Raw genomic sequence first — 10,864 nt, 5'->3', positions numbered from 1 at the left:
TTACATGTACATGTACAATAACTATCCATCATTTATTTATAATAGGAAGAAAAGAAATGTCGTGTCTTCAGCAACATGATATGACCAAAGTCACTTTATTGTTCATGTTTTTACAAATCTACACTAAAGTTGATTTAAAGGTGGCTCACATCACAGCAGCACAAGTAAAGAGCATCCCTTTCCTCTCCTGCTACATTTCAAATGAATTGGAGAGCTTTGACACAATCAATGACGTCATTAATACTATCTTTCGGCACTGTTCTCTTCTCAATCATGACATCCTCTTACAACTTATAGGCAGCTTCCAGTTCACTAGTTCTCTAAGAGCATTAAGATCACTTGAGGATGAGCAGCAGTATTACTGCAGAAAGTTAATTAGTTCAGAGTTCATGGAAGAGCTCAATATCTTAAGAAGTACAATTTGTGCATCACTCGTACCAGTGGTTGAATTTGAGTTCCCCATTGATGTTCTTTCCTCTACAACTGTGTCTGAATTCAAGTTGACTCTGTGCTGTATTTTTTCAGAGCTGGCATCATTTCTACACCTTTATAGAATCATTTGTAACAAGTCTCTCATTAGAATTACTCTATGTGGTCCTGAAGGTCTGAGAACAAGAATAGCAAGCAAAGTAAAGTGCAAGAGCAGGTACATACTGAATGTAGCTGGTGCAAACTCATGTACTTGTGACATATTGGGCCATGTGAATCAGGTAAATTGCTGGTAAAATTAGTTATTGAATATTATAGCTTACTTTTACACTAGGAGAATTCAGGGATAAAAGATGACAAAGAAGAAGTTGATAATAAAGAGAGAAATGGTATGTACGTAATTATGTAGTGGCAAGAGTTATGATGATTTTTTACTTGTAGATCTTACTAAGAATGAACAATTGTTGAATGAAGATAGTAAGAATCAAGTTATAAATGGTAAGAAATAAAAAAATTAAAATCTAAAGTGAATTTATGTAGAAGTGGCAATAAGAACAAGCCCAAAAGAATTGTCAGTAGACGTAGTTCAGTCAACAGAAGGTAGAGACTAGTTTTGCTATTTTGTTTTTATGATTGCATCAGTAGGACCTATGTGTATTTATCCAGCTTGCATTGAATTGCAGTTACATGAAGAGCCTATTCCTGATGTATCAGTTACAAAGTCACCAAAATTAGGTGAGTAATGGTAGTATAGAAGTTACAGGAAAGATCAAAACATAATTACCTTGTATTGTAGCATCAGATAATGTAATAAATTGGGAGTAATTTTGTTACAAAACCATGACTATTTTTCAAAATGTTCCATTTATTTAGAAATGGTCATAACTTGAAAAATCGAAGTCGGAATCGGCTCAAACTTTCTACATAGCATAAGTACATCAATATGTATCAGAAAATGTAATAAAAATTGGGGGTGATTTGGAGCAATTTTTTGGAAAAAACCATGGGCTATAGCGTTGGATATTTTTCAAAGTTTGGCCTATTTTAAAAAACGGCCATAACTTTAAAAATTGAAGTGGGAATTAGCTCAAACTTTTTACATAGCATAAGTACATCAATATGTATCAGCAAATGTAATAAAAATTGGGGGTGATTTCGAAGCCATTTTTTGGAAAAAACCATGGGTTATATATAGCCTTGGATATTTTCAAAATTTGGCCTATTTTTAAAAATGGCCATAACTTTAAAAATTGAAGTGGGAATTGGCTCAAACTTTTTACATAGCATAATTACATCAATATGTATCAGAAAATGTAATAAAAATTGGGGGTGATTTCGGAGCCATTTTTCGGAAAAAAATTATGGGCTATAGCCTTGGGTATTTTTCAAAATTTGGCCTATTTTTTAAAAATGGCCATAACTTTAAAAATTGAAGTCGGATTTGGCTGAAACTTTTTACATGACATAAGTACATCAATATGTATCAGAAAGTGTAATAAAAATTTGGGGTGATTTTGGAGCCATTTTTTGGAAAAAACCATGGGCTATAGCCTTGGGTATTTTTCAAAATTTGGCCTATTTTAAAAATTGGCCATAACTTTAAAAAATGAAGTCGGATTTGGTTCAAATATTTTACATAGCATAAGTGCATCAATATGTATCAAAAAATGTAATAAAAATTTTGGGGGGATTTTAGAGCCATTTTTCTGACAAAACCATGTGCTATATATAAGTACAGGGATTTTTTTTAGAAATTGGCTCATTTTAAATAATAACATAACTCAAAAAGTTTTAAGTTGGAATCAGCTCAAACTTTCTACATACATATAGCTTGAGGGCATCAATATGTATCAGAAAATTTAATAAAAGTTGGGGATAATTTTGTACCCATTTTTTGGAAAAAACTATGGGCTATAGTACAAGGTATTTTTTAGAAATTGAGTTAAATTGACCATATTACCATAACTTGAAAAATCAGCTTAAACTTCTAAAAGATGGCAGTGTGTAACTGTGTCTAGTGCAAAATCACAAGGCTTTGACAATGGCCTTCCATGTATGGCTTATTCTACTCTTAAGGCCTTCATACACGAGGCAACTTGTTGCTAGCAACATTTGTGGTTACTTTGATCTGTAAGCAACATGTTGCCAGAAATAGAACAGCCTTCTATTTCTGGCAACATGTTGCTTACAAGATCAAAGTAACCACAAAGTTGCCAGCAACATGTTGCCTAATGTATGGAGGCCTTTAGTGAATAGTATTGCACAGGTGATTTGTCAATAGTGAGTGGCAGTACTGTATAGCGAGAAATTTTCATGGCCCAAAAATTTCACAAATTCATCCAAAAATCTGTTTGTTGAATGTTGATCAATATTAAATCAGTTTTGTGAATTTTGTTTTTATGAATTTTGAATAAATCACAAAATTCACAAAAATTTTGGGCCACGAAAGATTTTATAAGTATTTCAGTTCCAAAGTATTCAATACTACTCTTGTATTGAACCCTAAAATAATATGGAACTAACTTTTGCCACAAATGACCGAAATGACCACAGCTGCTAGCTATTGATACATAATGACTATTAATTTAACAGTATTTCATAAATTTGAGTTTATTGGATGTATATGTATTGTTTTTTTTACATGTTTTAATTTTTATAGATTCTGGTGACTGTAAAATCAACTCTACAATAGTTGTAAAACCAGTCCTTCTTGTTCAGCCACTTAAAAAAGACACTACTGAAGTGGAAGAACTTGAATTTGATGAGCCAGAGGTACATGTAGCCTGTAAACCAAGGACAAGGAAAAGAGTTAACACTTGGAGATTGTTTCAACCCCAAGACAGAGATGTACTCATCATTGGATCATTTGGTGATTTTTCTAAACAGTCAGTTTAGCATAATATTGTAAACAAGCCACATTATCATTTGTTATGTACATTTAGGCACGTGTATACTGTAGCACCTAAGATTGTTCCCAGCCACTTAAAAGGAAAGGAGTGGATGAGCAACGAAATTGAAAGAATCAAAGATCTTTACGAAAAGTACAATGAAAGGTTTGAGGTCTTTTTCTTGTCTCGTTACTCTCCTGGAGAAGAAAAATCAAGACAGGATTACATTGATAAAATTAAATCAATATTTGACACCAAGAAACACGAAGGAGGTAAATGTGATTTTGAATGTTTTTGAACACTTGTACATGCATGTACATGTACATGTATTTCTATAATTTGTGACATGTATAATTGAAATAAACTCAGACTTTTGGCATGGTAAAAAGTCTGTTTGTCCATGGGGTAGAATTAATAGTACATGTGTAAAGATTGCCTGGTACAAGCTTAATAGTAGGTAAGTTTGAAAAATTATTATTTCCAAATTGATATACTTTTTTGTAACGTTAATGTACATGTACATGTACCTTTCCTATCAAATGTTTTGCTAACATGGTCATTGGTTTATACAATGTACATACTTTTGGTCGTAATTCACTGCACTAAAATGTTTTGGGTTATTATGTGTATCTGTAGTTATTATTGCTAAAATGCTTGACTATATTGCCTCATTAATCATTTTTATACACAGCTGTCATCTGGTACACTGGTCATGGAGAGAAAGGTACTGGTAACTGGTGCTTCAATGACGGCATCATTTCATTTGATGATATCTTCAATCTCTACCGCAGCCACTACATGGGCTCTTCACTGACGATAGTCTCCGACTGTAGCTACTCAGGCCAATGGATTAATGACTGGGCTATGAAACTAGATGAGTTTAATATACCAGCTTGTGGGCATCATGCTAGGAAGAAAAAATTTCTAATTAAAATAATTGCATCTTGTCAGCATAATGAAGAAGCAACGGCCCTCTCATTCATAAGTGAGGGGGTGGATTTTGATGGAGACGAGAAGGGACTGATGCATTGCCATGATGGGAAGGTTTTAGAATCAGGGCAAAGGTGTTTTGGGATCAATTTCAGAGTTATTTGTTGTCGTAAAGGAAGTCACGGAACTTTTGAAATTGATAGCAGTTGTTCGTCTAAAATTCACCTGGACAGAATGTATATCGGGTAGTTCAGAACTTGTTTATATTGTTACTGGAGAAAATGAAGATCACAAGAACGTGTGGCACTGCCTGCTATTTGATAGGAAGAAACTGAATGTGTTTAAAGGAGCAGTTAGCACAGCAGAGACCATTGATGTTAGTTCTTATGGGGAAATTCTTCATTCTGGCATTGGACATGAGCCACCAGTATGGTTGCACAGGAACTTAGAATTAAGATTTGTGAAGTGTCCTACTGATATGATGGATTTAAGAGAAAGTTGATGTCTTCATGGAAGCTAGCCATTCAAGAATTGTATGTTTGGCAGTAATCTAATAGATTAATGATGATTGTAAATAACCTATTATATTTTTATGTTATTGTAAATAACCTGCATTATTTTTTATATTTGACTTTTTATTAATTTTTTAGCTTTTTCAAAAGGTCCATTCACGAACTCATTTATGGTATTTGCTTATGCAGCACCCCAGGCCGTAATTAATTGGGCATGCAGGTGAGGGGTACTGAGGGCACTTGATGAAGCATGGAAGTCTCTTTCAATACTTTCTGAGCGAAACAACATATGACTCTGCTGCAGTGGTGATACCTAAAGCTACAAAGAAGGCAGCAGTCTCTTCTCTTCCTAAACCTCAGCTTTTCTTGGCCAGTCACGATCCTAAAATGAATTGTTTTCTGTCTGAAGTGAGGAAAGTGCCCATTCACATAGTGATGCATTTAACAGTCAATCGTCTCATCAAAAGTTAATGATAGCAGTACAGGATAATTTTGCATACAGGATGGTTGTGCCAAAGGGATTTGGCATTAAATCCTCAGGTACAAAAACACTGATTATGCATGCATGCTTTTATGACATTTGTGTTTTATTTCATTTTACGTGGAAAAGCCCGAACCTTTAGTAGTAACATCAAACACTTCAATCAATTCAAGCACTATTGTTATGTCTACTAAGTCTCCTGAAGGTCTCCCTAAAGAACCTGGTATGTTAGGGAATATAATAATACTAATGCTATATTATCTTTATTGTAGGATCCAAAACCTTTCTTGATTTCAATAGAAGTACATTGGCTAGCTATGATATAAAAAGGTTAGAGGCATCCGAGCATTGTTTAATATAGTGTGATATAAATGCACAGGTAGTAGATTTACTGGTAGAGATGAGGTTGGAACAATATGCTGAGACATTTCAGAGGAAGCAAATTGATGGTAAGATACTGATTGAATTAGATGAAAGTATACTTAAGGAAGAGCTGGGAATAACTAAGAGGATACATCGGTTAAAACTATTGAACATTATTAATGGTGATCAATGTGTTTCAGTTTATGTTTAATAGATTGTTTTTATTTTTGTACACACACACATGTAGTTATATAAACAGTAAGTTAATTGACTGTATTTAAGTGCACGTTCCAACAAGTGTTAATTAGTACTCACTATACTCAAAAGTTTCATCTATTAGAGGATGTCTTGATCTTGTACTAGGAAACTAAACAGGAAGAAATATTAAAACTGTGCCTGGACTGTAGTGCATGCATCATTACCCTTGTCTCCTCTTGCATGGCTAGACTAGATTAATGTGTGCGTAAATATGGGTGAGAGGAATAGGTAGAAGCAGAACATAATACTACAGTTGTATATTTGTGTCTAGATTGCAACCTAATTCATTACATAAAAAATTAACAGCACTCTAGAGATTTACTTCTTAATGGCAGGATCATAATCTGAAGGAAAGAAGAGAGAGCAAAATGAGGATTCATGTAAATACTCCTTGTTATTATGAATAAATTATGATACAGAATCTACGCCCACCATATTGATAAAACTCAACGTTAGGGTGTGGCTCAGTAGCTGCAAAAGCAATGGCTCAACACGTACACAAAGAAAGGTCTTTCGATGCATTCTTGTCTTCTGTTCCTCTTCTTCCTGAGTTAGTAGAGCACATTGATGTTGGTACTAAGTGGCTCCTCTTGGGTACACTGCTTCACGTTGATGATAAGAGATTGGATGGTATTGAGCAGTTACAAGGACATGATGATACAAGCAAGACACTAAAGATGTTTCAACACTGGCTGACCACTACTCCTACTGCTAGTAGGAGACAAGTACTAGAAGTATTGAGAAAGAGTGTGGTTAAACAACATTTAGTTGCTGATAAGTATGAGAAATATTTAAGGGAGCTTCATGACACTATATCTACTGAAGCATTTTCTATTTTTCAAAGGAATATTCAGTCATTGAATAAAGCTCTTGTCTCTTTGGTACAAGTGTCTCAACTGTTATACTGTAAGAGATGTATAAGTGAAGCTACTCTGGATGAAATGGAGAGGATAAATCAGAGCAGGTCGCTAGATGACAAGAAGACCACTCTATTGACTGCCATGAAAGAAACAGTGTCTAGTGACTACAGGAAACTTAAAGATATTGCTACAGTGCTGTCTGATGTTGAAGAAACAAGAGATATAGGCAAGAAAATTATGTCCAAATATGGTAAGGTCCTGAATATTGTAGTGTTGTTAGATCCAATACCAGTTTATGAATATAATTCTAATATAGAAGAGAAAATTTCTCAAGATGATGATAATACAGTAGGACAACCACAGGAAGTAGTAGATGGGAATGAAAATTGTGCTAGTGATATATTGAGGAATAATTACAGTGCTCTCTCTCAGTCAATTACTCAGCCAGTTTGCGTCGCAGAGTGGCTTCAAGAGGTTATATCCGATCAGACTTTGTCTTGTGTCACATCTTCAAGAGGTTCTGTCTCTGACAGTAGAGCAGTTCTCCTCAAAGCTGTACGAGATGCTGTTCACTCCAATTACAAACACCTGGAGTTGTTTGTTACTGTATTGAGGAAGTTTTCAGAGACTGCTCATATTGGAGATACTATTTTTGAAGAATATAGTAAATCGAATCTTTCTTGCATAAAAATACCTTTTTTAGGAAAGTATTTCAATTGTTGTGACAATGATGTTAAAGAGAGTGACATTTACTTGGCGCAACAAAAGTCTATGTCAGCTACTTCAGAAAGTATATCATAATAAATCTAGCTCTATTTTAAATTTTTACTTTTTACAGGTTCCTTAGTTGATGACAATGAAAAGGATAAACATGGTAATCATAAAATTCTTTTCCCCCGAGATATGAAGAAAAAGTTTAAAGAAATGAGATCAAAATTTGGATATACTTTTTTTCGAGTTCGGCATATTTTTTATAGCAAGAAAAGTGCTTTAAATATTGATGAAATGAAGGAACTAATAATTGACTTGTTTCCTGATTTGAAATCACAACTTTCTTATGAAGTGGCAATTAGTGAATTATTAAATGTAGTAAAAGGAAAGTGCAGTATTGTTGACTTATGTCCCCTCGAAAATTTAGCTTTTCAATTTAACATAGAAGAGGCTGAGCCAATCATTGAGTCATTCAAAGAGGAAGCTAAGGATTTCTGCAAGTTGGTATCAGTGAGTCTTTGCCTTGATGAGAAACTACAAGCAGTTGCTACTCCATCTCGCCTTTTATGTGAAACAGTTGTATTCGTCTTCAATTGGAATCCTGATGAACATACGCTGCAGGATATCAATGATGTTTTGGATGAGTTAGAACCACTACATAAGTGCCACATACAGATTGATAAAGTTGGTACTGGCCGATCAGTTGTAGTAACCTGTTACTGTCCTGCTGAATACACTGACTTGCTCAAAAGTGCTGTGCTTGAAAAGATAAATATGCTGCAAGGGAAAGGATTAAAGGAATTTGCAATTGGAAACTCTACTGTTTGGGATACTACTCAGGTTAGAAATGTCTGCTTATATATACCTTATATATTTCTTCATTTTGAAGGACTTGCTAGCACAGAACGATGAGTTAAAAGCTAATTTAAAAGGCAAAAATGACACAATAACAGGTATGACGAGACAGAGACTTTATTTGTGTATTGTTTAACTATAATGTAGCTTTTGAAATAGAGTTGGCAACTATCAAGGAACAATCAGAAAACAGATTTAAAAAAATAGAAGCATTAAAAATGGACCTTAGTAAGAGTCAGTGCATTAAAGGGCAACCGACATGAAAAATTGGGTTGTGATTAAAAATGAAAAATATTTTCATTATGGTGTAGAATGACTTGCAAAAATACTTTTGGTGCAAAATAATTGCTCTTTCCTGGAGAAAACTGCTTTAAAATGCATCATTTACTTCCTCATTTTTGCATCCTGTCTTTAGTTTAGCAAATGTGGGTTTTTCTCTATTTTGAAAATAAATTAGCTGAATTCATTCTCCTTTGCATCCATAATGAAAATATTTTTGATTTTTAATCACAACTCAATTTTTCGTGTCGGTTGCCCTTTAATAGTATGATTTCATAGTAAAAAATTCTGAGTAATGTTATATTAATTATATTTACAGTTCAAAATGAGGAAGTAATAAATAAACTGAAGAATGAAATTTCAATATTAAGAAAAGAAATTATGGACAGAGACAAATCAAAAATTATACTTGATCTATTATTAGAAGGTAATTAATTATAGCTCTATAGTTTATCACCAGTTTGAAAACAACTCATATTAACTATAATATGTAACTTGTATAACAGAGGCAAAGAAAGAGGTAGAATCAGCAAAAAAACTGTCAGAGAAGAGACTACAAAAAATTGAGGAATTGAAACTAAAACTTGAAAGCAATAATGGTATGTAATATTTCAGGCTACTCATATGGTTTCTCTTTTCTCATTTTTAATTAGTCTAACAGTAATGAGTAATTTCACTAAAGTTATTGAAATAATTATAATATTTTTTTATTAACAGATTCACCAGTACTGGAGTCAAGTGAAGCTTCTGATACTGACACATCAAGTAAAATATATTTACTTATATTACCAATTATGTACTCTTGATATTACTTAAGCATCTGATACCGACACATCAAGTAAAACATATTTACTTATAATTATAATTTAATTAACAATAGCAGTCAAAATTGCAAACTTTTTTCATGCTATGTGGTATGAGAAGCTAGGCCATTAATTTTAAATTTTACAAAATTACTTACTCAAAGTTTTGCCATTCACAATGCTTAAATGTTTGTATATTAATTTGCCTTTGTAGGTGTAAATAATGTGTTTAATATATTGATTTTTAGAAGACTGTTAAAAATAATGTTTATTATTGATTTCCATAGTACAAGAAGATGAAAATGTAGAGTGGTCTGAGGATGGTGTACGCCTTTTTAATCCTTCACTAGATAGCTGTGAAGAAGTAATCAGTAAACTGGAAGATAAACATGAAATAATGGTGCTCATTGATTCACCATCTGAAATAATTCAGTTCCTAATACCAACTATATTGGAAAGAAAAGCAATAAAACAGCTAACTATAATATACTCATCCTTAACTCCTGAGGATATCCTCTCATTCTCTTCTCAACTTTCAACCAACAAATCGTTAACAAGTCTGCAGATTATTCATAGTTCAATCAGTGATGATGGAGTCATTGTATTAGCACAAGCACTGCAATATAATGAAACACTTCAATACTTGTATTTTAATGATAATCCTGACATCACTTCAGCCAGTGCTCAATCGCTAGCGAAACTTTATAAGCTCAGTTGCCTTAATCTTGATAATACTAACATTGATCCTAAAGAAGTAAATGGATTTGATGGAATCACTCAGGACCAATAATATACAATGAGCTGAAAGATGTTTTGCTTTTACAATAATTTTAGTAGACACATAATTATTAATATTATTTTTAGTAGACACAAAATTTTTAATACTATTTTTTGTACACTATGATTAAATAATTTAGTACAGGAAAATTATTATGACATTATGATTAATTAATTAGCCACGCCCTGTGTTTAGATGGCTAACGTTCGCTCTAATGTTGGCTCCTTTCCAGGCTCCTCTCTTGTCAGTAGCAGTTTATCTATTTTCAGATATTATTCTGGCCAGCTCCAAACTGAAATAACTGACCCGTCAAGGCTATACCATCATCTCTCCCGTGTTGCTCCAGAACTCTTGGATGAATATGGCGGCCATGGTGACTCTTATAGTGTCTCCAGTCTTCAAAATCCCACCATTTTAACCCATCACCTGCTCAACGGGGTCAGAATGGCCATTTCAAGAGACCCAACTAAGCTTGTAGTGTTTCTGAATGCCCTATCTGAATTGATTGACCCTCGAGTTGACCAGAGATTGAATCGTATTGCACATGAAATGAAAGAACATGAAGGTACGATTGTAGCCTTACAGGCTATGTGATACTAGTATGATTGAGCTAGTTGTAGTTTTGTAACATAACATAATTTACTAAAAAATTGCACAATTACCAAATATACATTTTGAATGAGCACTTCTAATGTGTAGTATGGTATTCCTTGCGGT

General features: G+C 33.6%; 2 protein-coding genes and 1 long non-coding RNA gene across 5 annotated transcripts in view; all 3 read left to right on the top strand.

Moving 5' to 3' along the window:
• The first annotated feature begins 49 nt into the window (after positions 1–49).
• The window catches only part of LOC109585110 (uncharacterized), a 15,774-nt gene continuing 4,959 nt past the window's right edge, over positions 50–10,864 (top strand). For both annotated transcript variants that reach the window (XM_020001060.1, XM_020001059.1), the window contains exon 1: positions 50–710. In XM_020001060.1, coding sequence (XP_019856619.1) covers positions 57–710 — 654 coding nt within the window. In that variant the 5' untranslated portion in view covers positions 50–56. The remainder of the gene's footprint in view (positions 711–10,864) is intronic.
• LOC109585111 (uncharacterized) lies at positions 3,092–5,879 on the top strand. Of its 2 annotated transcripts, XR_002186332.1 has the most exons (7): positions 3,092–3,314; positions 3,372–3,589; positions 4,009–4,780; positions 4,898–5,299; positions 5,370–5,463; positions 5,513–5,570; positions 5,620–5,879. It is a non-coding gene; the product is annotated as an uncharacterized LOC109585111 (long non-coding RNA). The 2 variants fall into 2 exon arrangements; XR_002186331.1 differs by having other exon boundaries at positions 4,898–5,463.
• Positions 6,311–10,204, top strand: LOC109585109 (uncharacterized). Its single transcript, XM_020001058.1, has 10 exons — positions 6,311–6,971; positions 7,038–7,385; positions 7,425–7,511; positions 7,560–8,272; positions 8,322–8,385; positions 8,435–8,515; positions 8,886–8,993; positions 9,073–9,165; positions 9,284–9,331; positions 9,657–10,204. Exons 1-10 carry the CDS (start codon positions 6,344–6,346, stop codon positions 10,157–10,159), a joined length of 2,673 nt encoding a protein of 890 aa, XP_019856617.1. The 5' UTR covers positions 6,311–6,343; the 3' UTR covers positions 10,160–10,204.

This window comes from Amphimedon queenslandica, unplaced genomic scaffold, assembly GCF_000090795.2.
Source record: "Amphimedon queenslandica unplaced genomic scaffold, v1.1 AMPQUscaffold_13118, whole genome shotgun sequence".
Classification (NCBI taxonomy): Eukaryota; Metazoa; Porifera; class Demospongiae; order Haplosclerida; family Niphatidae; genus Amphimedon; species Amphimedon queenslandica.
The sequence above is the reverse complement of the archived record's forward strand: the minus strand, read 5'-3'. Positions and strand labels throughout refer to the sequence as shown.

Excerpts from the sequence above, each read along its gene's own strand:
- LOC109585109 (XM_020001058.1), top strand. The coding sequence starts at position 6,344 with ATGGCTCAACACGTACACAAAGAAAGGTCTTTCGATGCATTCTTGTCT. Across the intron at positions 7,386-7,424 it reads TACTATTTTTGAAGAATATA|GAAAGTATTTCAATTGTTGT; the intron begins GTAAATCGAATC and ends TACCTTTTTTAG. Across the intron at positions 9,332-9,656 it reads TTCTGATACTGACACATCAA|TACAAGAAGATGAAAATGTA; the intron begins GTAAAATATATT and ends TGATTTCCATAG.